This window comes from Engystomops pustulosus, chromosome 10 (genome assembly GCF_040894005.1).
Source record: "Engystomops pustulosus chromosome 10, aEngPut4.maternal, whole genome shotgun sequence".
In the NCBI taxonomy this organism is placed as follows: Eukaryota; Metazoa; Chordata; class Amphibia; order Anura; family Leptodactylidae; genus Engystomops; species Engystomops pustulosus.
This window is the reverse complement of record NC_092420.1, coordinates 34,822,645-34,847,927: the sequence shown is the minus strand read 5'-3', so window position 1 is coordinate 34,847,927 and position 25,283 is coordinate 34,822,645. Positions and strand designations below refer to the sequence as shown.

Below are 25,283 nucleotides of genomic sequence, written 5' to 3'. Positions count from 1 at the left end.
TTTTTTTCTGTAAAACCTATTTTTTTTATACAAAAACACTTTGGCAACGTATGTACTATGCTCTGTGGGGACTGGGGGAGTGCTAAAAATGGGTCTCCTGGTGACAGGTTCCCTTTAAGGGCTTGAACAATCGATCAGATGAACGATTGTTCAAGCCCAAATATGGAATGTGTAAAATTAAAAAATATATACTAATAATAATTAAAAGTCCCATAATCTCCCCAGTTACACATAAAATGCAACAAAGTATATAAAACACAAAAAAGTACATATTTGGTATCACAGTATTAAACTGAACAATAAATCAAAATCAATATTGAAAAAACACAAAAATACATAATAATAATAATATACAATTTTTCATCAAACACCATTACAAAAAATCTTCTTAAAAGTGATCAAAATAAGTTATGCGCTTTAATATGATACGACTGAAAAGAAGAACTCTTTTCGCAAAAAAATAAGCCCTCAGATCAGACATCAGAAAAACACAAAAGTTATGGCCCTGAAAAGTTGAAAACAACTACTGGTGATAAGGGGTTAAAGGTGTCTATACGTGCCATATCTCCTCACACAGCAGACTCCGCCCTCTTGTCATTTATATGACTCTCCCTTGCGTTCCCGCCATTAACGCCTAGGCGCAACCAATATTATATCCCACGGTCTAGACAACGCCTCTCGTATACATTTATTAGGCTCATTCACCACCGCCGGCACTTACCTCACAACCCTCACAGTTCAAATTCAGCGCGCTCTACTCTGTGTGCAGACTGCGCGCAATATCGGGGAAGAAAAAGCACAAGTCCCTGTTTCTAGTACAATTATAACCTGAGAACCTATAATATCTATAGCGAGCAATAAAATACAAAATAAATAACCCGTTTGGTGTACAAAACTTACATTGTTACAGGACCGACGAGAAAAACACATATTTGTACCCCCCTATAAACCGGGTGCTAATGGTATGATCCCGTGTGTGTCTTCTTTTACCTTCCTTTCCGGTCACATATACACTAATGCATATTCTTCCTCCGAGCATTTTGCCGCAGTTTTTTTCATTAAGGTAAATTGTAAGATTGGTCCTTAACGGACTCCAGTGTAAAGAGTCATTCTGCGGCTTTGTGTCACATTAACTAAGAGAAGTGAAGTGAAATCTGCGCACGAAGTTGGAAAGTTTTGTGCAGCGGAACTTTCTGGTATGCACTGGTTTCTAGTGAGGATGTATTTTCTGACGCTCATGAGTGCAATGTGAGTTTACAGTGTGGCTATATGAGACATGTGTCACGGTACTGTAAGATTGGTGAGTTCTCTTGTAAGACCGTAAGGGGCAGTGATTATCTTCATGATTTTATCTTCCTGGCGGGGGCAGATGTTCAATGTCTGTTCACATTCTGTATACATGCTGCACTTACATCCTGCTCCATTATATATAATACTGTTGTATAACATTATTTATTCCATGCACTCAGACTTACAAGATGGGATGGTGTATGTTCGAATGCAAATAATCTGAAGACATATACTTCGTAGGACATATGTGTAACTGTGTGAAGATGAAACATACTTTGAAATGTCATTTTTATGCTTTTGCTGCAACAAAAAGCAAACAAGCTATTTCACTGCACCTTCTGTGTGACCTGATTTGTGACGTCTGGAGGATGATGTCACTTAGTGTAGATATAATGTCATTTACTTACATATACAGTAGTCACCACAAAAATGTAACCACATACTTTTGTTTAAGTTATATGCCATATAACATAAACTAAAGTATGTGGTTACATTTTTGTATAATATATGGTGTCCCACCTTGTATCTCCAGCAGGAAACACTGCTGTCCCTGAGGTCACAGACGGCCTTATCAGGGCTGGATGAGCTGTCTCTCCTCTTTGCCCATGGCAGTGTAAATTAGTCCTAACTCTCTCACACAGTCAGATGTGGTATCGGGCCGTTATATAGAAGTGATGAACATAATGGATATAAATATAGGGCTGAGGTGAAATAGAAAATTTGTTCCTATCTGCAACAGCATTTTCCTTCTCCTCCCTATTCCTTATTCCCTGACCCCCACCCCCTTTTAAAGTCTATAAGAGTCAAACAACTAGCAAGGTAAACCTGAATTCAGAAGAGTTTTCAGAGCAAGAGGGTTACATTTAAGAAGATTTGTTATCAAAACCAGTGTGTGAGACGAAGTAATGCTTTTTCCTTTCAGCCATATACATGTAAAAGGATGCTGAGTGTACATGTGTGCTAGGATTGTGCTATGAATGACATGTATGATACTGGAGTGTTCATTGTTCTTAATGTTTTTATAATTTTAGAAATTTCCATAACATTTGTCTATAACATGGAGGCTACATTAAAACGCTTATATGTTGGAGGCATCACTCCATCTGTCACTGATTCCGAACTTACTGAAAGGTTTGGGAGGTTTGGAAAAGTGGATCAAGTTGAAATCATTTCCCGGAAAGACGACCAGGGTATGTAGACAATTGGCTTGCATATAATTTTTTTAGGTTTGGAGCTAGCTGATGTTGAGTGGGAGACCTATGGGTTGAAGCCCACCTATTTCCATCCAGTCCAGTTTATTTTTTTTTTCCAATGTAATGAATATAATAACTTATCCGGTAAGGGCATATAATTTATCATTCTTATCTTTATCACCAAGTTCAGAATGTCATTTTAAGATATAGAAAAAAATAACAGCATATCCTGTGGATACCAGAAATACTTGAAGCTTAACTCTGACGTTACTGGGCCAAAAATAGTTTTAGCCTAGCTGGAGAGAGTCTTTGACAGCAATTATAATAATAACTATATTATTCAGTTGGCTTCTTCCTATCCTGAGGTACAGCCTGGTATATCTACCCGCCTTATTTATAATCTCCTTTAACTTATTCTTAAGTGGGCAGGATTTTCCTGGTTGTGACATCAGCTTAGAGCACTGAAACCTCAATGTTACTGTTGTACAACACAGATGTGAACCTTACCTGATTAATAAATTGAAGGTCAGATTTACATCCTTACATTCATATTATCATGCATTACAGTTACAGATACCTAAACACACAGATTATAACAAACATAGATAGACCTATAATTAAATACAGCCTTATGATTAAAGCAGATCAGCAGATGCTATCACTCTACTTGCTCCAATGACAGTGTGGGATGCATAGTACAGAAAATGTAAGAGAAGTAAACAGTCTTCATCCAATGTATCATACTCGTGTGGTGATCCTACATCCTTCTCTTTACTGACCCGACTATAGCCTTGTCAAAGCCTAGAGGAAAGTTGGTGGTGTGCAGGGGAAGGAGTTGGACTGTGTGTGGGAACATAAGAACAATGTGTAGATTGGAAAGAGCAGACCTGATGGAGCTGCTTCCTGTAATTACTCAGCAGAGACCAGAATGAGAAGAGTGCATAGTTTCAACCCCTTACCCCAGTACATGTCCTGACTCTACTGACTGTTCATAGCAACCAGAATGCAGGCAAAAGGGAGAGTAGCTGTGGTAGGGTGCAAGCAGAGCATTAGCTATGTATTCCTTTGTAATCTTTAGCGATAACTGCTCTCAAAATTGTATTTTTATTTCAGGTAATATCATAAAGACATTTGCGTACATGAATATTAATATCTCTGATACAGACCTGAAGAAATGTAAGTTTCTCTGCAGTGTTTAAACACTATCCTCCATGTGCAGCCTAAAGCTGTGGCCTCTAAAATAGTTTGTAAGTAATCTGTTACATGTCATTTGTTTTGCAGGTTTTTCTATGCTAAATAAGACAAAATGGAAAGGTGGAGTATTGCAAATAGAAATGGCCAAGGAATCTTTCTTACATAAGTAAGTATTTTCTCACTAGCTTACAATTTGAAAGGGTAGCCCTGAATTTTCAGTATAAATTCTAGCGAGCTTGGCTTGTCCATGTGTGGGGTGTGTGTAAACATTGTTCCAGTTCTAAAAGATAGCGGGGAATAAAACATTACTTGCATTTGTATTTGTAGGTTTAATCAAGTGTGTTATCTGTTCTTATCAATGGAGCCATTATATATAAAAATGAACAGTGATCCACATCCACACCTATTGGGGTCAGAATTGGTAGGCTTCAAGGTCCACAAAAAGTAGTGTGGGAATGAGGGAATAGTTACTTCTATGGTAGGGCGAGTCAATACTGAATTATGATGTTATGCTTATATTAAGGCATGCTTGCTGATGTTTTGTACATATCATAGTACAAAAATATGCCCCTATTGGGCCACTATTAAAAACGTTGGTGTTCCAAGAGGTACATGCCCCGATATATGACATGTTTTACGCTGTTCGTTTCTTTCAGGTAGCTGATACCATGAAGTGTTAATTCGTAAAGATTAAAGCACTGAAACACAGATGCCTATGAATAATATTTTGTCAGTTTGCACAGTGTTTCAGCCAGTGGTGCAAACTGGAACAGTATTATTTATAGGCATCTGTGACTACAGGCAGTCCCCAGGTTACATACAAGATAGGGTCTGTAGGTTTGTTCTTAAGTTGAATTTGTATGTAAGTCGGAACTGTATATTTTCATTGTAATCTCAGCAAGAACTTTTTTGGTCTCTGTGACAATTGGATTTTAAAAATGTTGGATTGTCATTACAGACACCTGTGATAACTGTTATAGCTGTTTATTGTAGCCTAGGACTAAAGTACAATAAATTAGCAATATCCAGTGGTCCGTTTGTAACTAGGGGTCGTATGTAAGTCGAGTGTTCTTAAGTAGGGGACCGCCTGTATATTTCAGTGCTCTAATATGTAAGAATAAACTTTTCACGGTACCAGCTCCCCTCAAGAGCCAAACTGTGTGACACATGTTATGTCTGGATATGTACCATATAAAGCCTTTTAGACCACCAGTAGTAAAGTAATGACAGACAGTGGTCCTATGATAGATACCAGACATTACCAAGCACACCTTGATATAGACATAATCTCATAATTAGGTCTTGACTTGCCCTACCTTATATGTACCCATTTCCCACCACCTCTTTGTGAACCTTGAAGCTTACTGATTTCTACCCAATTGGACGAAGCACTGGGACCAGATTTTGACCAACACCTAAGCACTGACCTCATCAGGAAAATAAGGCCTGGTTTTAATAATTGCCTATAGCTGATGCAAAGTGTTTTTCTATCACCCTTTTGTGTGAGATTGGTCTAGCTGGTTGTCTAGCATTTACTCAATTGATAATTCATATTTTAAAACAAATGATGTAAAAGTTATGTTTAATGTATAAATAAGGTCTATTCCACACTTGTGGAGCTTTATTCTTTGGCTAGTGGAATAAGCAGCAAAGATCAACATTATCTTTGATTGCTGAACTCCTTTACTCTTTTTTTTTTTTTTTTTTCATGTTTCTGTGTCTCAGGATATTATTGGGGTGTGGCTGCCCTTTCTGGGTAGACCTACTGAGTGGACTATGGGGAGTGTGTCACCTAGGTGGATGGCTGCACTTTGTATAAGGCCTTTCTGAGCTTTGGCAAATGTGACCACTGACGCCTGACTTTTGGGGTGGCCCCTGGCTTGAGATACGGTGAAAGGTCAGTGGGGCAGATGCTAGTTCCTTTTGTAGCAAGACCTGCAATGATGGAAATATTTTTTTCTTGTACACTTGGGTTTGGAAGTGAAAGTGTAGGTTTTTATTTTCTTCTAAGAATAGTGTTTAATATAATTTGGAATTACTATTTTCTGTTCTCCTCAGACTGGAAAAAGAGAGACAAGTAGCCAAAGAGAAGAAGGCGGCTAGGCAAGAAAGCCACCCACAAAGTGACCTTATGCAGTCTCTGGAAAAAGCTGGAGTCACTGACTTTCAGATGAAAGCAGCCGTACCAGGCACTGAAGTTCCAAATCATAAGGCAGGTCATTTGAGAAATGCTAATACTCATATTTGTAACTTTCAGTTTTTACTGATATGTTAATTCTATGTGTGATGACATTTTGCTTATTGAAATTGGCTCATTAAGCATTGATTAGGGTAAAAATTGTAATTGGATTTGGAGCATTTCCGGTCTCTTTGAACTGAGTTTGACGAAAGGTTTACTGAAACAGACACTAGGTACACACTTGCCAACATATTTGTTTTGTTCCCTCCTATGACTGTTACCGTATATACTCGAGTATAAGCCGACCCGAGTATAAGCCGAGACCCCTAATTTTACCACAGAAAACTGGGAAAACATATTGACTCGAGTATAAGCCGAGGGTGTAGCATACAGCCAGCCCCACGTAGCATACAGCCAGCCCCTGTGTAGCATACAGATAAAACAATAAACTTAATACTCACCCTCCGGTGTCCCCGATGTTCCTCCCGGCGGCTTCCGATCCTAGAGAAGATAGAAGACAGAAGAGGAGACACGGGGAGCTGCGACAGGGAACGGGAGCCGCAACGAACACCGGAGGGTGAGTATTAATTTTTTTTAGCATTGACTTGTGTATAAGCTGAGGCGAGGTTTTTCAGCACATTTTTTGTGCTGAAAAACCCGGCTTATACACGAGTATATACTGTAGTTATTGGCTTGTATGCTGGAAACCAAGTGATGCTGCAAAAGCACAACTTGTCCAATGTATTTCACTGACAATTGCCTGATATTTAAAAGCAAAAAGTAGGTGGGCCCTACAGAAATGGATTAGTAGCAGTGCAGCTCAAGAAGTTTATTACTAAAGTACACAATAAAAATGATAAAACCCACTACTTATATAAAACTATGCAGGGCCCGTGTATATCTACTGCATATCCTACAATATTTGTAATATTTATTGGCGGACACGTAGTGGCTTTTCTGCTGGTCAGATGTATCTTAGCAGTTTTTCCCTATTAATGCATGTGACGTTTGGTCCTTTAATGAATTTGTGACTTTTTAAGACAAAAGTCTCAGTCCGTTTCTACTCTTGCTCACGGGCAGCCGTTGATTGGCGCCTTTTAAAAAAAAAAAAGAAAATCGCTGCTCTCACATCTGAATTCAGGTGATAAGTTGGGGAACACTGCAGAAAACTAGACAATAGTGAACTTAGAAGGGAGACGGTTTTAGGCGCAAAAAAAGTAGCAAATGAGCACATGCTCCATAAAGTCTCAAAAATTTTAAAAAAAGGCAAGCCAAATGTTTGATACATGTGCCCCATTGTGTACTTTGGTAATAGACTCTTTGAGCCATATTGCTACTAATCAATTTCTGTAGTGCCGACCTACTTTTTGTTTTTAAACTATTGCAATACCCTAACAATTAAGTTTGAGCACACTAGGCAAGTTTAAAGGGAACCTACCACCATGATTCTACCTAGAAAGGTAGATCTGGTGGTAGGTGGATGAATGGGACGTGAGGATTAGCCCTTTTCTGGGCTAATCCTCACGTCCCGGCTTTCTTTTAGTAAACTTTAATAAGCGGGTATGTAAATATTTTTAAGCTGCTACTGGGGCGTGGAGTAGCCGGTCATGAGGCTACACGTCACGGCTACTCCACGCCCCAGTAGCCTCTTTTCTCCGCCTACCATTTCATCTTCGGCGCGCGGCTACGAGGAGCCGCTTAAAAAAACATTTACATACCCGCTTATTAAAGTTTACTAAAAGATAGCCGGGACGTGAGGATTAGCCCAAAAAAGGGCTATCCTCACGTCCCATTCATCCACCTACCACTCGTTCTACCATTATAGGTAGAATCGTGGTGGTAGGTTCCCTTTTAAAGCAGTGGTGCATCTCCTCTTAAGATTTGTCTGATAGCTTATGTGGCTAAAGTCTAAAGATTTTATTTCTGAAAGAATTGGGAATTTTAAGAAATGATTTTAAGATCTTACTTTGGCTTGAACCACTTAGTGCCATACCATGTTTAAAAAAAAAACCAAAAAACACAATCTGGGATCTATGTTCATGTAAGAACTAGCATAAAAAAAATAAGCTAAGTATAGTGAGTTGCCAATTCCTCAACAGCAAAGATCAATTTAAGAAAAAAGAAAAATGAAGATAATCCACAAAAATCAAATTAAAATATATATACAATGGCCATGTCATTAGTTCAGATGTGGGTTTATCCTGATTTTCTATTCACTTTACCTTTTAATGAACTGGAAAAGCCTACCATTAGTACCTGGTGCACTGGTGTGTGCGATCTCGCAGCACAATCCTTTCCCATGGCTCTAGAGAAGCAACAGGTTTCTGGTTAGATATTACAGCAGAGGGGCTGGGTAGTAGTTTGAATGCAGAGATAAAAGGGCTCGGCATTGTGAGGAGCTCCCCCAGTAATTCAACACAAAGATAGGGTTACACAGGTCACCAGGGCCAGTACCTAACACCGTCTGCAGCTTTGTATAGTCAAAGCAGACGGCTACATATTCCTGTTTAGAAAACATTACAAAATGATTCATGAGCAAGTTTTATAATAAATGAAATCTGCCATTTTAATTGTACTGTACAGAGCATGTTAAACATCAGACTTGCCCAAGAGTATTTCTTTGCTTTAGTTTTTATATGACTTCTTTTTCCTCTGAGCCACTTTGCTGAGCCAATCGCTACAGCGTACTTAAGAATGGTTTACTTGGAAGATGTGTTAAGCAGCTGGGCTTTGTATCAAGGTGTAAAGCTTAATAAGAAAGAAAATGACAAGATTTGGTGTGAGAAGAATTTCTGCTTTCATCATGTTTTTCTTGTTTTCTTTAGAATTGGGTAGTAAGCAAATATGGAAGAGTCCTGCCTGTGCTTCATATAAAGGGGAGCAATGAAAGCAAGATATCCTTTTCTTTTACCATATAAAAATTTGTTTTGGGCGTTTATTTCAAGTCAGCAGGTTACTGTATAGCTTTTGAGAAGAACCCAATGGACAAGAATGCAAGATAATCAGTATGTGCTCCAGTCATATACCTGGTATGCTACATTTAAAGGGCTACTAATAGCTTTATTTTGTATGGCAACTCACCTTTTGCTATTTCCAATCAATCGGTTTAGAGAGAATTAGTTTTTTTATCATTCTGCAATTCAATTTAGTACCGAATCAATATAACCTTTATTTTACCCACATTTGCAGTGTAAGTCACCATCTTAAGTCGGTGTAGCTTCTTCCATGAGATAACTGACTATAATATTTCCTCACTCCAATTAGTTTTATCAACTATTTAGGTTATCCTTTATCCAGAGTCTCGGTACAACAACCTGATCGGTGATGGTTCGCCTGCTGGGACCACCACTGATTACGAGAGTCCCGCTCACTCCAATGAGCATGTTTCCTGCCACCCCAATCGGTAGTAAGCCAGTATCAGAAATTGCTGTGCACAGCACTTGTCTGCCTCTGCAATTTCCAACACTCCCCTCACAATATCATGGAGTGGCAGGAGGCATACATCTCCTGCTACTCCACCCATTAGTGAGAAAGGGGACCCCATTCTTCATAAAGCTGGGAGCCTCACTCTTGTGATCGATGAGGGTCCCAGGTGGACCCTCGCCAATCAGCTTGTCATCCCCAAACCTATGAATAGGGGATAACTTAAATTGTTGGTATAAAACCTTTACTTGTATGGTTTACAACAAATCTCATGTATTCATGGCTACTACTGTTTTATATAATTTTGTTTTCATATCTTCTAGTAGTTTTCCTTAACTCAAGTGAACATTATAAAATATGACCCATCGAAATATTGTCATAATATTAAAAAACTAGACAACCTTCCCCTTGAGGAGACACCTGTATCCCAGCTAACTTGGCACCTGGATGGCGGTGATGATGATATAAGCAAGAAACGCAGGGGAGAATTTCCAGAGTTTAAGATTCCACCAAAGAAGAGCAAAGTAAATTCTTATCTTAATACATGTTGGACTGATGAAAATGGGAAAGGGTCCAGTACTCCTCAAACCACTCCCCAAAAACTTAAAATTGCTTCACCATTTAAACACAATAGAGATACTTTTGAAAGCAATCATAGTTATAGGGGGAGAAAAAGCATTAACAGTATGTCTGATGACGAGTATGACTCTGAGGAAGAACTGCATTCTATTATTGAAAGGGAGAAAATGGGAAAGGGAAGTGGCAGACACGCTGAAGACTCTGATGTAGAAATTGTGGATGACTCTTTAACACTTGGTTACAAAAATCCCTTTACAGAGGAAATTGGAAAGAGCAGACAGCCCAATGGTGGTTCTAAAGATGACAATGAGTATGACTCTGCTGATACAGATGAGATCATCACAACTGCAAAAACCATGCCAAATTATAAAAATGACAAAAAGGAAACCTCTAATTCTTTAGCAAAGCAAAGTGGGATCTCCAAAGATAAAAGTATCTCAACTGTGAAACAAGAAGATCCAGAAGACAGCAAGGAAGAAGAAAGTGAGAGTAATGACTCTGAGAAGGAAGAAAGTAGTGATTCCTATTCAGATGAAGAATATGAGTCAATGATGCAAAACTGCTACCGACTGGATCTGTCTATAGGAGACCTTGAGGCACTTGCTAAAGATGCTGCTGAATCTGATGGTGATAGCACAGATGAAAATAATGATTCGAGCCAGGAATATGACTCCTCTGAAGATACAAATATTGTTAAAGCTGGGTGCCTGGAGCATGAAACTGCAAAGAAGCAACAAAAATCTAAATTTGCACAAGATGGAGATCTGAAACCAGATGACCATAGTAATGATCACAGTGCTGAAAGCAGTTTATCCCATTCAGAAGGTGAATGTGAATCTCCGAAGAAAAATTCATGTCCCCGTGACAATCAAAAAGCAATGAAGAAACGCAGAGAAGAAAGTACAGCAGTTATTGGCAATCTGAAAAGAAAGAAGGGTATTGAGCCGGAGGACATTGTAGCATCTATTTTAGAGAGCGATGAGGATAGTTCAAGTGAACAACCAAAACGAAAAAAGAAAAACGCTTCTCCGTGCCCACCTCCACAGTTTAAAGGGTTGGGATCGCTGATGTCATCATTGGCAGCCTCCAGTGTATCTTCATGTGGTCGTCCTTCGACCAACAACGAGAAAAAAGCAAGTAGTACGTCATTTGAAAGTAATGTAATTAAAGTCTCTAAAGACATTGATGAAGGATCTTCTAAACCTGTTAAGGCAACATCAAACAGTGTCCATCAGAGAAGTGGAAAGAAAAGCAGTAGTGATAGTAGTACTAGCAGCACTGCGGAATCCAGCAGTGACGATGAGTTAAGTCCTGCCTCACTAAAGGTCCCCCAGAGGAGCAGCGTTAAAGAGCAAAACAACTCCAAAGCTAAACAGCTTCAAGATAACCAGAAGCGCCTGGCAGCAATGGAAGAAAGGAGAAAAGAACGGGAGAAGCAGAAGCAGGCCATTCAAGGAGCACTGCTGAAACTGGTGAGATAATTCAATAAGTTTGTACGTTTTTATGCTATTTTTTTCATAAGGTAATGTACAAGCAATGTATAAAAAAAAATAATTATGCTAGGCTGAGTGAAGACTTCCAGGCAGTCTTGGTGTGCACCTAAGCTTACATTCACATCTCATCATAGCTCTCCTTTAAAAGGATACATCAGGTGGCTTCTCGACTGTATGCTTATTCTGTGGGAAATGTCGTCCTGTTCCTCCCCTCGCTCCCTTAAAATGAACATCAGCAGCAGCCAGTGATTGGCTGCTGGCCTTGTTCAGGGTGTTTCCTTTACATCTTTGTGGACCTTACTGAGTGGTGGTGGGGGGGGGGGGGTCGCATCCGTCCTCCTTAGGTTTCAATGACCAGTGCTGAGCATGTGTATCGCTCAGCTGGATGGAAAGACGCAGCTTTTACTGTACAGACGGAGACCGTTTTTGTATAGTGTGCAGACAGAGGCAAGACCTATGCCTCTGTCTGCCAGTATATGTTAATTGGCTAATCTCAGCATATACTTTGGGAGTTTGCTGAGCTTATGAAGAAAACTAGGCGTGCTGCTAAACAAGATTCAAGTATAACAAGAATTAAACAACCGTGTTATAAATTAAAATGCCAAGTCTGGTTTCACCAATGGAGGGAGCCACAGCACGTCAAGGTTTCCAAAGTATAAAGGCTTTATTTACATAAAAGGCATAAAGTACGCGACGTTTCGATTCGCAATGAATCTTTTTCAAGCATAAAAGTATGGCCGGTGTGGGCCCATATAAATACACAGGTGTGTGATGACATCATTTCCTTTAGTGATGCAATATGCAAAACATACGATAGTGAAATATATATAAAAAGCTGCAATAATAAAGTGCATTAGTGCTCAAGGAGATATTTTAACAATTCATATCAACATAACAATATATTAATCTCCCTCGTGTGAATATTATATGCAGTGTGTCCGTGTCAAATTCCATGTTCCATTCCTATACGCGTGCGTAGCTATTCTCGTAGTCATAACGATCAAGCTTGGTCCGTTCCTATGCGCATGCATGTTATGTTGTTATGTTGATATGAATTGTTAAAATATCTCCTTGAGCACTAATGCACTTTATTATTGCAGATTTTTATATATATTTCACTATCGTATGTTTTGCATATTGCATCACTAAAGGAAATGATGTCATCACACACCTGTGTATTTATATGGGCCCACACCGGCCATACTTTTATGCTTGAAAAAGATTCATTGCAAATCGAAACGTCGTGTACTTTATGCCTTTTATGTAAATAAAGCCTTTATACTTTGGAAACCTTGACGTGTTGTGGCTCCCTCCATTGATGTTCCGAACTACAGATTCATGTACCAGGATCTTCGGCTGCGAGCACCAATTTATATGAACTAACGTGCAGGATTTGGATTGCTGTCCTTCCCTCCCCCTTCTGAAGTCTGGTTTCACACCATTGAGTTTGATTTGCAGACAAATTAACTGCATGTTCTTGCTGGAATGCCCAGCCCAAATGCTGAGCTGATCCATTTTACCATGGCTAATTGTTGATTACTTTCATGTAAAGGTGCAGTCATTAAAGTCAGTAAGGGTAAAGTCATGCCATGTAAAGGTGCAGACTGGTGTTATAAAATTGTATAAATCTTCCTTCCTCATGTCTACAATAGGGGAAGCTTAATACTGATATGTGGCAGAAGAAGAGAAGCGCATATGGTATGTGCAGTCTGCATAATGACTTTGAAAAAATCCAGGAAAATGGGTAGTGGTACTGTATGTACCACAAGTCTTTGATTGGCACAGCTGAACAGACCCTGCTGTGCAGATACATGCAAATAGCGTGCCACAGTGTTTTTAAGAAGACCACTGAAGAACAGGAAAATTCCAAGTAGTACACAATCTGTTGTTTGCAGTGAAGTATATATATAACTTGTTAATTCCTGACTTTATGTTCCAGGATACCAAACCTGAAAAGAAGACCCAGCATATTGTATTCAATTCTGAATCTGAGGAGGAAAGTAAGAAAGAAGAGGAAGCAAGTACAAGCAACTTACATGGTGACAGTGTATGTACCTGCATGTATAAAGTGTATATTGTGTAGCGTGTTAAAGAGCATGCCAGTGCTATATATGGAAGGCTTGTCTTTATGGCTGGTCTCCGCTTTTTTTCCTATATTAATTATTTCATAGAATACATTGTGTGCAGCTGGAAGCATGTGATAGAAAGCTGTGCTTTTTCCATCCTGCATCCTCTTGGTGAGCCACGTATACACTCAGCAGAGGTCGTAATGATCTATGGTGGATGAAAAGCAGTATTGCATCCATCCCCAGCATCCACCCTTCACTTTACGGACACATCAGGAATCTGTGTGTCCTTACAATGGAGGTCTAAACCATGAAGCTTAAAACTGATGAGTCTGCTCATTTGGGTCCATTTTAGGTCAATGCATATGCACTGTACAGGGAATGTGAATTGAGGTATAGTGATCTTGGCTCCTTTGGGTGTGGTTCACATGTGCGGAAGAGTTTAAAGCAGACTCTGATGCACACAAGCCTGCTCAGTTTTAACTACTTGCCCCCTCTCTGTGCAAGATCACCATCCCAGCCACCCTTTAGAAATGAATAGAGCACAGGACCATTGGTTTCGAAATGCTGCCAATCACTCAAGGTCCTAGTGATGGAATCCCCAGGGATCCTTAAATAATCTATTGCATTCTGTAATTACTGTTATATGTTGTTTGTAGATTGCAAAACCTGAAAAGGCTAAGCTTTTTGACAGCAGTGGAGAGGATTCGGATGATGAAGAAGAAAAAGATGATGATAGATTCGAAATAAAGACTCAATATGAAGGGCGATCTGGAGAGAAAGTAAGTTGTATTTCTTCTTCACTGCCCTTGGTCTGTGATATTATGTAATTTTCTGATTTTGCATATGTAAAAGCTTATTATAATGTTATCTTTACCTGTATTATTCAGCTCATGCAGTTGCAGTCACGCTTTGGAACTGATGAACGGTTCAAAATGGACGCTCGATTTTTAGAAGACAGTAGCGGGGATGAAGAAGACACAGGTAAAAGAGTTGCCCATATCTGGAGATATAACAAGCATTGTAACCAGATAAATAACATTCAATTGTTACCAGAAACCATGGTTCTGTGCCAGGTTTATCAAAACTTGTAACATGGAGAAGTTAATGGGGTATTCCCAAGAAGACAAGTTTCTTATATGTACTCAGGATGACAAAATAACACTTTCTCTAATTCACTGTTATTAACACAAACACAGCATTTCACAGATATAAGTCCAATCTGTCTCTATTAGTCCTGGTGTACACAATTTTAATAGCCCCTAGACACGACCCTGTAACTTCTCACTTAGGGTCGAGCCGCTATCTTGGATTTCTTTGTGAGCTTTTGCAGATGAGATTTCTGTCTCTCTGCTGTGTGCCTGTAGATATTTCACTTGCACGGAGCTCAGAGACACTCGCATCCTGCCAGGACAAGAGAGGGGATGGAAACTACAACCTGCAAGGAGATAAGTGATCCATGGGAAGGGGGAGGCAGGAACGTAACAGTGTAAAAGTCTATCAGCCTCTTTGTAATATCATGGATCTCTGATCTGTCTCATCTCTTTCTATGTGTCAGTGTGTTAGTACAATGTCAGAAACCAGATGAAAGTGTATATACCCCTGTACCCTAATAATGTAACCACATTGTCACCTCACATAACTAGATGGATTATAATGTGTCTTAGAGAGCCCACACCCTGCATTGAGCAGCTTAGAAAGTGATAGGAGCTAAAACAGCCATAAAACTGAGTAAAAATTTCAAATAAGGGGTTAAATTGATCTTTATTGTGTTAACATCACAAGAGGATTGAAATGTGAGAATTTTCTTATGTGGGAAAACCCCTTTAAGAAATACAGATAAATAACTATACAAACTTAGACTGCATACAATATTTGTATGTGTTTCTATCATTGGCTTCTGCAGTCTAGGACACGGCACCCCTTCACCTATCCACAGGTTGTGTGTGTGGTATAGAATTTGGCCTCATTGGCTGTAAAAACAATTAAAACTCATTGATGGGGGCAAGTGACAAGTTCTCATTTAAGCCGCAGTAACATGTACATGTAACTCAACAACGTGGCAGTGTTTATTGACAGTATTCCCATCCTCTATAGCAGTCATTTTGCCATAGATTTATGTGAAGCATAAATTGCTGTATAAGCTGAAATGCTGAAATAAGCTGTTATATTTTCTGTTTGTACATTCCCCAAGATCTGTAAAGTGCTGTGGATTATGATGGCACTATCTAATTAATATTATAAAGATCCACACTATACATTGATACCTTACAGAACAAACTCAGAGCTTAAATGCAGATGGGGACGATAAAGGACTATCAGATGAAAAGAAGAAAAATCTGGAAATCTTACAAAGTGTCTTAAACATTAATGTCGCGCCACAGTCAACAAGCAAAAAGGCGGCTCAAGCTAAGAAATTTAAGTAAGTAAGAAAGTAACTAGTATATTTATTATTTTAGTGATCTAGTTATACATTATAATTTTATATATTTTTTGTATATAATACTTTACTGTTCTTGACCGCTTTCACGACGGTTTTAAAAAAAAAAAAATTGCATGTGCGAGGAATGAATGATTCTTTAAAAAAATTTAACGTTTATTTTGCTAGTGTCGTCTATCACCAGGAGGCATTCAGAGACATTTGTCTACTCTGTCTGCAATACAGACTAAACTAATGCATGCTGTATTACTTTCCAATTAATATTGTATATATAATGCATTGTGAGCTAGTCACACAAATTCCGGCTAGCTCACAGCACATTGACTTTTATTGTGCACGTTCATTGTACATGCATAGAGAATGTGCCACGGGAACGCCCTGGAAATTATGGAGCAGGTCCTGTTCCTGCCCGCATTTGCATTGCGTTATTTTCATTATTTTCAATTGACATCGTCGGGGTGGAGCAGTGGTCACCCGCCAATGTCCCACGGGCTGATATGAACGGCGCGACAACCTGCAAACTACAATTACTATTTCTGTATGAAGTCCTTTATGCATGCTATCTTAATGCTATCTTAATAAGATCTTAGCAGTGTATCTTTTAGACATATTACAGGTTGAACTGTGTGAAGGTTTATATTGGTAATAATTATTTTTTTTTTTTTTTTTGTATGTCAGGGATCTAAATGCCCTTCAGTATGATCCCACTAAGGATGACCATGCAGCTTTTGAAACAAAAGTAGAGGAAGAGAAAAAAGAAAGGTAAATGTCACAAATATAAATCCCTATGTATTGTCCGTGCAAAATGCTGAATGTTTTAGACTCTTGTCGCTGAATAAAGCTAAGTCCCATAAATCATTGTTTTTGTCTGTCACAGACTGCTATGAACAGAGAATGCCCTCGATCTATCCAAGTGACCTTACTAGAATACCTTGCATGTTTGTGAAACAGGAAGTTAATGGGGAAAAGGTATCAGAGTTTGTTAAAGTGAACCTACCACCACATATCTACCTATAAAGGTAGATCGGGTGGTAAGTGGGTTCTATAGGACTTGAGGATAGCCCTTTTAAGGACTAATCCTCACGTCCCCGAAATCTTTTGCTAATTTTTATTCAGTAAATTTTGTAAAGCGGCTACTGGGGAGTGGAGTAGCCGGGGCTGAGGCTACACGGCGCGGCTTTTCCACACCCCTGTAGCCTCTTTGGCTCTCCTACCAGAAATCTCCTCGTAGCTGCAAACCCTCGTTGCGAGAATCCTGCGCATGCGCAGAACAGCAGGCCCGCGGCTGCTCGGTCACTGCGCCGGAACCACTGCACATGTGCAGACAGCAGGATTCTCAGACGAGGGAGCGCAGCTACGAGGAGCTGCGCGCCGAAGATTTTTGTTAGGAGGGCCAAAGAGGCTTCTGGGATGTGGAGTAGCCATGCCGTGTAGCTCCGTGCTCTGGCTACTCCCACCTCAGTTTCCGCTTTACAAAATTTACATATTTGCCGAATAAAAGTTAGCAAAAGATTGCAGGGACGTGAGGATTATCCCTTGAAAGGGCTATCCTCATGTCCTATAGATCCACCTACCACCCGATCTGCCTTCATAGATATGTGATGGTAGGTTCCCTTTAAAGGTTTTCCCAGATTAAGTAGAAAAACCCTAGGGGGCTAATGGGCGGGAGAAAAAGTTACCGTATATACTCGAGTATAAGCCGAGTTTTTTAGCACAACTTTTGTGCTAAAAATTCAACACTCTGCTTATACTCGGGTATACAAAAATAATAAAGTTACTACTCACCATTCCGACGGCCCGGACAACTCCTCTTCATCTTCATGCCGCAGGTCCGCGGCAGCTCCATGGCCGCGCCTCTTCTATCTTCATGCCGGCTCAGGGCCGCTACAGCTCCGTGCACACGGAGCTGTCACGGCCCTGAGCCGGCATGAAAACAGAGGAGGCGTGGCAATGGAGCTGCCGCGGACCTGCGGCATGAAGATGAAGAGGAGCTGTTCGGGCCGTCGGAATGGTGAGTAGTAACTTTATTATTTTTTTACCGGCAACAGGTGGCTGGCAGGCTATATTGAAATCGATAAAGGGGTTGGCAGGCTATATTGAAATCGATAAAGGGGCTGGCAGGCTATAAACATACGGGGGCTGGCAGGCTATAAACATACGGGGGCTGGCAGGCTATAAACATACGGGAGGCTGTGACCAATGCATTTCTCACCCTCGGCTTATACTCGAGTCAATAGGTTTTTCCAGTTTTTGGTGGTAAAACTATGTACCTCAGCTTAAACTCGGGTCGGCTTATACTCGAGTATATACGGTACATTATTATTATTATTACATTAATTATGGCATAATTATAAATTCTGTTCATGTTTACTTTCTATAATACAAATTTTTACAACACTTTGAAAATGATGTGAAAATTAAGTGCTTTATTTTCTAAATATACTGTTTTTTTAAATGTTAGTGGATTTTTTTGTTTTCCTCCAGCAAATCGGAGAGAAGGAAGAAGCGACTAGAAGCAGAAAAACTTCCTGAAGTCTCCAAAAAAATCTTCCATGAAGTTACTATAGACTTTAAAGAGGTGTTTGGAGCCCCAAAACCTCAAGTGTTGGCGGAGCCAGAGAAACCATGGGACCAGGTGGAGGAACCTCAGCAGATGGAAGTGGAGGAAAACTCCATATCGAATGTGGACCATAGTTTGCCAAAGATGGAGGATTCTGCAGGGTTCACATTTTCCTTCTTCGGAACAAGTACAGAGGAGCAATTCTCTCAGGATGGTAAGACAGCTTATTAATTCTCTTTATGTCCACATACATGATACGGTTACAACAGCAAGGCCCTGTTCATATTCGGCTCTATGTTAAGTGTATATGATGGGCAGAGCTCCCAGCACATGTGCAAGGCCACTTGTATTTCATTGGGCTCATACAGTGGATTCCATTACTATTTGTATGAGTAGATTACAGCAATGCAAGTTATTCAGCTGGCCCTATTTGTGTCTGAGCAGTCATCTTCTATTGTTATCACTGTGTGTGAGCAGACCTCACATGCTCATAACACATGGGCTGCAAACAACGGACCTTAACAGGTTTGTGTGCTGGTAGCCTAAAACTTATTGCTTTAAAGAGAACCCGTCATGCAAAATAACCCCCCTAAACTAAATATATTTTCATAAACTGCCATTAGAGAGCATTGCCTCTATCCCTTCATTATCCCTCTATATGCCTGTAAACCTAAGCAATGAGGTCCTAAAGCTATATGCAAATGACCTGTGAAATGTCCAATGAAGCATTAGCATATTCAAGCTGTCCACTCTATTCATGAGTGGGAGGCACAGCCACGCCCCCTGCAGCCTGTGTGTGCATGTGTTTGTGTGTATAGGAGAGATACAGCAGCTCCAGGATGCAGCCATGTTACAGCAGAACATGTCAGATTCATGTGTAGCTGATGTCTGTGTCTCTCACCTGTATATTGGAGGATGCAGCATGTCAGCAGTTGCAGCACACACACTAGCCATGCATTACTATACATTACACACACAAATGAGCAGGGGGAGGAGAGGGGAGGGGTAACAGGGGTGACATCACTGCCTCTGACCATGTGACCAGCCTCATTTACATGATAAAAAATAGATGATTTTACAATGAATAATGTATGAAATAACTAGATAAAGGCTGGGATGGGATCCTTGTGAGCTGCTCCAACAGGTAGTAGTGACAGGACAAGTGACACAGACCTGATGACAGGTGTCCTTTTAATACACTACTTCCCCAGTACACTGTATTCATATGGAATGGGTTGCTATGGTGAAACATGTTTTGTTATTTACTCTTCTCTTCTTAATCCAGCTTGCAGTGTTTTATAAACTCCATATATGCAACATGAACCACATTTATTGGTTTGCCAGAGACCTTTGGCAATTAATAGTAGTTTCATAGACGCTGTGCTATTTATTGCTTTTCAACCACATACAATAAACACAATTTTTTAAATAAGAATCCAATATAGAAATAGAATGGTATTTGAGGGTAGTGGTCTTCTCAAGGAGGGGGTCCCTATTTCTAATACATAGCAGAGCAGGATGTCTGATTTGGATAAGCAGGTAAACTAGAGGAGATGCGTAAATGGGTTTCCATTAGTATAGCTATAGGAGTCACTGGGAAATTGAGAGAGTTTGGGTATAAATTGTATATATACAGTTCAAATGGGTCTTTATGGTTGCAATCTATACTCGCCAATAATAATACTGATAATTTCATGAAGTTATTGTAAGCAGTATATTATGTGATTTATTCTATGCACACACGTTTAGATAGGTCTCTGATTTCTTTACAGAACAATATAAAGTGGAAAATATTAAAGCAGCTAAAGTGGCCTGGCAGGAAGACCCTCGATTCCAGGACAGCAGCTCCGAAGAGGAGGAGGCGGAAAAGGAGGACACGGCTGTAACAGTCAATGCTAGGTGATTGTGCAGATTATAGATGTTTCATTCAGCTAAGCTTCTTTACCATTTCCTGTGAAATGATAGATATATATATATACATTTTTTTTTTTTTTTATTGACAACTTAAAGGGCAAAATGTGTGGCACTTTGTCACACAGATGTGGAAAGCTGGAATACTGTACTAGAAATTCCAGAAAGTAAGATCTCTAGCATGAACATGCATAGCAACAATGAGGAATCTGAACATTTCTTCTTGATCTCTTCTAGCCCACAGATGGAAAAAAGCAGCGGCATCCGATTTTTCTTTTTTGTGAGAAATGACGAGCGGTTAAAAGGTGAATAGCCCCAATCTACATGTCATATGTTAAGGCCATAGAGGGAAACCAGCATATTTGCCCATTATCTTGTTGGATAAGATTTAATAGATGTTAATATACACAATTACATTATCTCCACTTGAATAATGTGCCAGATTTGCAGTGTTATTGTGGGACTAAAGACATTATCTGCAGCTCACATTTCAAATTAAGATTTAATTCTCAACCATGTTGCGGTCTATAACCTGAGACACTTTTTAAAACTTATTTCAGCTTTTTTGCATGTGGCCTTAGATTCTATTTTATTTTTTATTGCTAAAGTGTAAAATCTTAAGCATCTGATAGTTCTGTTGGTTTAGTGGTGAAAATGCTCCCTTAAGAGACCTTAAAAGTCAAAATGTCTGCAGTGTTTATTTACCATATAAGCAGGGCATGGTGATACATGTGAACAGAAACGCTGCTATTCTAATTAATGAGAACTTTTTAAATCTATCTATATAGAGGGTCCAAAGATGTTCTGTCGATCATCAAAATCGGAGCAAAATGCGAAGGACTGGGAAGACCTGAGAAGTGACCTTATGGATGTAAGATTTGCTAATAAAGTGCCAGTATCTTAAGTACAGGTGTCAATAATTCTTTATTTACAGGGGTCAGCCACTAATAAGAAACTTAAAGGGGTATTAAAATTTCGGCAAACTAATATTATTGTTTGTATTATCTAAAATTATACAATTTGCCAATATACTTTCTGTATCAATTCCTCACTGTTTTCTAGATCTATGCTTGTTGTCATTCTATAGAAGCCTTATTTGTTTATTTCCAGTGGACAGAAATCTGATAATGTCACACAGGTGCACAGCTCGTTAGTATCATAAAGTGTAATCAGAGCTGTGTGTTCTAACGAACCACGAAATCTGTGTGACCATTTTTCAGATTTCTGTCCACTGGAAATAAAACAATGAAGCAATTTATAGAATGACAGCAAGCAGAGATCCAGAAATCTATTAGAAATTGATACAGGAAGTACATAGGAAAATTGTGTTATTTTTCATTATTCACAAAATAACATTTACTTGCTGAAATGGGCACACTCCTTTAAGGGTATGCAGAAGACCCTAATAGGGGCACCTATATTGCACTTAGCCCAGTAAAGATTTACTGTTGCCTGCTGGAACTTTGGGTTATGTGACCCACAAGCAGCAGCACTCGCAAGCAGCATGTCCTGTTGGCTTTGGGCAAAGGGGACTGTGCAGTCATTACTGTATGAATCTCCTTGGCTACTAATATGGGAGTTGTTATGACGAAGGGCTGTGAGTACAGTAATGAATGCGTGGCCCCCTCCATCTCCTGGAAACCAGAAGTCCAGAGTCCTGTTACGGGCAGGTCATATGACTTGTGGCTCACAGGGCAACAGTGGGCACTATATGGGTGACCCTAATGGGGTCCAGTACTTTACCCTAGTTAAGTTTCTTATTAGTGGCCAACCCATTTAATACATCTATTTGTGATAAAGTATATACAGTGTGTGCTAGCTCTATAACAAGTATCTGTCTTGGGACAATCCAAGAAGGTTTTTTGTGGATACTGCAATTCCCATGTTAACAGCTGAGGGAGTGTATTCCTCTTAGTTGATAGATCTACAGTTGCTGAATATTTACAATATTGAGTAAATGTGTCGCTAGTGATAGAAATGCGTTTGGGCTGTAGGGTGCTGTCTTTATAAGACTTACTTTTTCCCCCAAAACTGATCCCAAAAGAAAATAAATTTCCCACGTAGAAGTTACCAAAAAAGGAACTAAAAATAAATTGCCACATCATTAAGTGCAAAACTTTGTCGTTTAGGAGTTAATTGTGGCTTCTTGTGACCAGCTGGATGGATTTCCCTTTTACTTGTGATTCAGTTTCTAGTGGTCCTTGAGAGTGAATCCATGTTCTGTTGTAGCTTGGAATATACAATATAGACGTTGTTAAACAAGCGTCAGCAGGTGTTCATAGCGTTGCCGGCGGTGGTGTTGCCAGAAGGCGATGTTCATTCCCTCATGTGGTCATTAAATCATATTGGTTTGCAAAAACAGGCTTTTAAAACTATTTTCTTACTTAGACTTTCCTTTGTTTTTCATCATAACAAAATACTATGTGGCCATATTGGCACAGTATGGCAGTAAAATATTATTTAACAGTGAGTATATTGACTACCAGTGCAGAATATGAATGAGCCGCCTGCTGCTCATGTAAGAAGCTTAGTTATATGAATCCTACAGGCCCTCGCACATATTCAGCGTAGACACCAGAACAGCTCCCAGCATACACGCTGAACATATCCATAGACTTGTACTGGCAGATGGAGAAATCCTATTTGCACAATACATGTGTACAGCTGGAAACAAAGTTTACATTACATGTCATTCTGCTAGATAAAGCAGTATACAATGAGTGGAGGCCATTAGAGGCTATGGGGACAGATGCAACGGTATGGCCTCCATCCCCAGACTTCACTAAAATATCTCTCTACGTGCATTGGATTCCATTATCACCTTCTAGGCAATCCTTGTCCATGCAGCAGCGGAATATTCGTTGGGCTTTTGTACTTAACCATAAAGATGCACTTGCATTCGTATGGGTCATTGTACATACATGCTGTAGTGTGTTTGTTCATGTAAAAAAAAATGGTTACAGTAATAAGTTTATAGTTCTAGCTTCTTGAAGTGAATGTGTCAGCAAAAATAACATGTTTAAAAACAAAGCCTTTTTTTGTTTTTTATTTTTCCTTTTGTTTTTTACATGCCGCTATCTTTAGTTGATAAAACGTACAATATCCTGGGATTTTCACTCTGGCCAGGAAGCCAAATAATAGAATAACTCTAATTCTAATGGGATTTTCTTTGCGGCCTCCCAGACTAAACAATAATTTTATAGGAAAAAAAACTGCGTTATTGCCAACAATGCTGATAATGGATGATACCAGCTAATCTACATGTCCTCTCTGTACAGAGCATGTCTAGAAAACTTCCGCATAGATTTCAATTCAATAGCCCCAGTCTATTGGTACCTATGGCCATGAGGCTTCTGTAAAGTATCATTAAATGCTATTACCATATCTTGGGCAAGTTGATATTCCCTATAGTCTTGTAAAGTAAATAGAAACATATATAATCAAATAAAAACAGATTAGTATAAAGTTATACATTTCATTATCTATCTGGTTTTAATGAGTCGGAAAGAAAATTGGTTATACATTCACTTTAATACCAGTTTAGTGGTCAGAGGAAAACTCTCATTATACTTGGATACTGAAAGTCAATGTCACTTTATATGAAAGAAGCAAACATTCCCCCCCTTTATTTCCTCATGTTAAAAGCCATACAGTCAAATGAATAAATCTTGTTGACACGTTTTGGACAACAGTCCTTAGTCACAACATGTCTGAAATGCTTCAACAAGATATATATTCCTTTGTCTGTCTGGCTTTAACATTAAAGGGGTTGTCCACTTTTAGCAAATAATTGATCTAGTTTGGGTAAGGAAAAGTTATACAATTTTCCAATATACTTTCTGTATCAATTCCTTGCTGTCATTCAATAGGAAGCTTCTATATTCCCTTCCAGTAGATAGGAATTTGACCATGGTCACACAGGAGCACGGCTTCTTGGTATCATAGAGAGTAATCAGAGCTGTGTGATATAACGACCCGTGCCCCTATGTGACCATGGTCGGATTTGGTCGGGTTGAAAGTAAACATAGAAGATTTCTATCGCAGGACAGCCAACAAAGAAAACTGTGAGGAATTGTATCAGAAAGAATATTGAAAAATTGTATAACTTTTCCTTACACAAGCCATATCAATTACTTGGTGAAAGTGGACAACCCCTTCAAGGAAATTGAGGCTGGTTTGGAAGTGCTCCCTATGGTAAGAGACATATTTTATCTTGCTTTAGAAATTGGCCTAACAAAATGTTACTGCTTGATTCTGACATGTAATAATTGTTTCTTCTTTGCAACAGGAATGCAAGAAGAGACACAAAGATGCAAAGAAGAAACTAAGGGCCAGTCATTAACCTGTCACAGAAGCTTAGTTACCACACTTGGCTGACACTTACTCTTATGTGGAACTACCTGAAGGAGCTTACAGACATCACAGGATACTTGTGTCTGATCACTAGGATCCCCACTTATTACATAGACCGTGTATGTAGTGGTTTTCAATCATTCTAATGATGGCCCATACTCTTAATAGACTTTGAATATCTGGTGAGGGGCTGATACTTAGCCCCTTACTGATTAGCTGTGGGGCCCAGCACAACACACTGTACATAGCAGGAACTAGAGGACTACATTCTCTGTATACTGTCCATAAACAGGAGTTCAGCTTCAGGATAAGGCCACTACCACTACACCGGTCCGTAGGGAAGGAGAGAACATGACCTGTAACATGACAATTGACTAGTATGCTTTGTAGCTAATGTGTGGAGGAATTAAACTTCTTCCTATGGAAGAAATCCTAAAAACTCTATTATTTCAAAGGCTTTATTTATATGATCTGCAAAATAACAATGTCAATGGTAAAGAAATAACATTACACAGATATTTTTTGTTTATAGGAAATACTACTCTAACTTGTTGCATAATGTCAATTTGTGAATTAAAAAATTTAAACAAGGTCTTGTTTTC

General features: G+C 39.3%; 2 protein-coding genes across 8 annotated transcripts in view; one reads left to right on the top strand and one right to left on the bottom strand.

Moving 5' to 3' along the window:
• Positions 1 to 983, bottom strand: part of CENPP (centromere protein P) — a 169,710-nt gene extending 168,727 nt beyond the window's left edge. For 3 of the 7 annotated variants that reach the window (XR_011850380.1, XM_072128262.1, XM_072128268.1), the window contains exon 1: positions 561 to 711. Coding sequence is in view for 2 of the 7 variants with exons in the window: in XM_072128262.1 (XP_071984363.1) it covers positions 561 to 598 (38 nt within the window). In the remaining 5 variants the exon portion in view is untranslated. The other 4 variants (XM_072128263.1, XM_072128264.1, XM_072128265.1 and 1 more) reach the window with 4 other exon arrangements.
• Positions 984 to 1,195: 212 nt separating this feature from the next.
• Positions 1,196 to 25,273, top strand: NOL8 (nucleolar protein 8). Its single transcript, XM_072128271.1, has 17 exons — positions 1,196 to 1,300; positions 2,322 to 2,480; positions 3,597 to 3,659; positions 3,765 to 3,843; positions 5,736 to 5,889; positions 8,682 to 8,750; positions 9,627 to 11,330; positions 13,291 to 13,398; positions 14,077 to 14,199; positions 14,308 to 14,401; positions 15,692 to 15,839; positions 16,536 to 16,619; positions 18,342 to 18,631; positions 20,190 to 20,316; positions 20,566 to 20,633; positions 21,117 to 21,199; positions 24,617 to 25,273. The coding sequence occupies exons 1-17, from the start codon at positions 1,270 to 1,272 to the stop codon at positions 24,668 to 24,670; spliced, it is 3,438 nt and encodes a 1,145-aa protein (XP_071984372.1). The 5' UTR covers positions 1,196 to 1,269; the 3' UTR covers positions 24,671 to 25,273.
• The last annotated feature ends 10 nt before the right edge of the window (positions 25,274 to 25,283 follow it).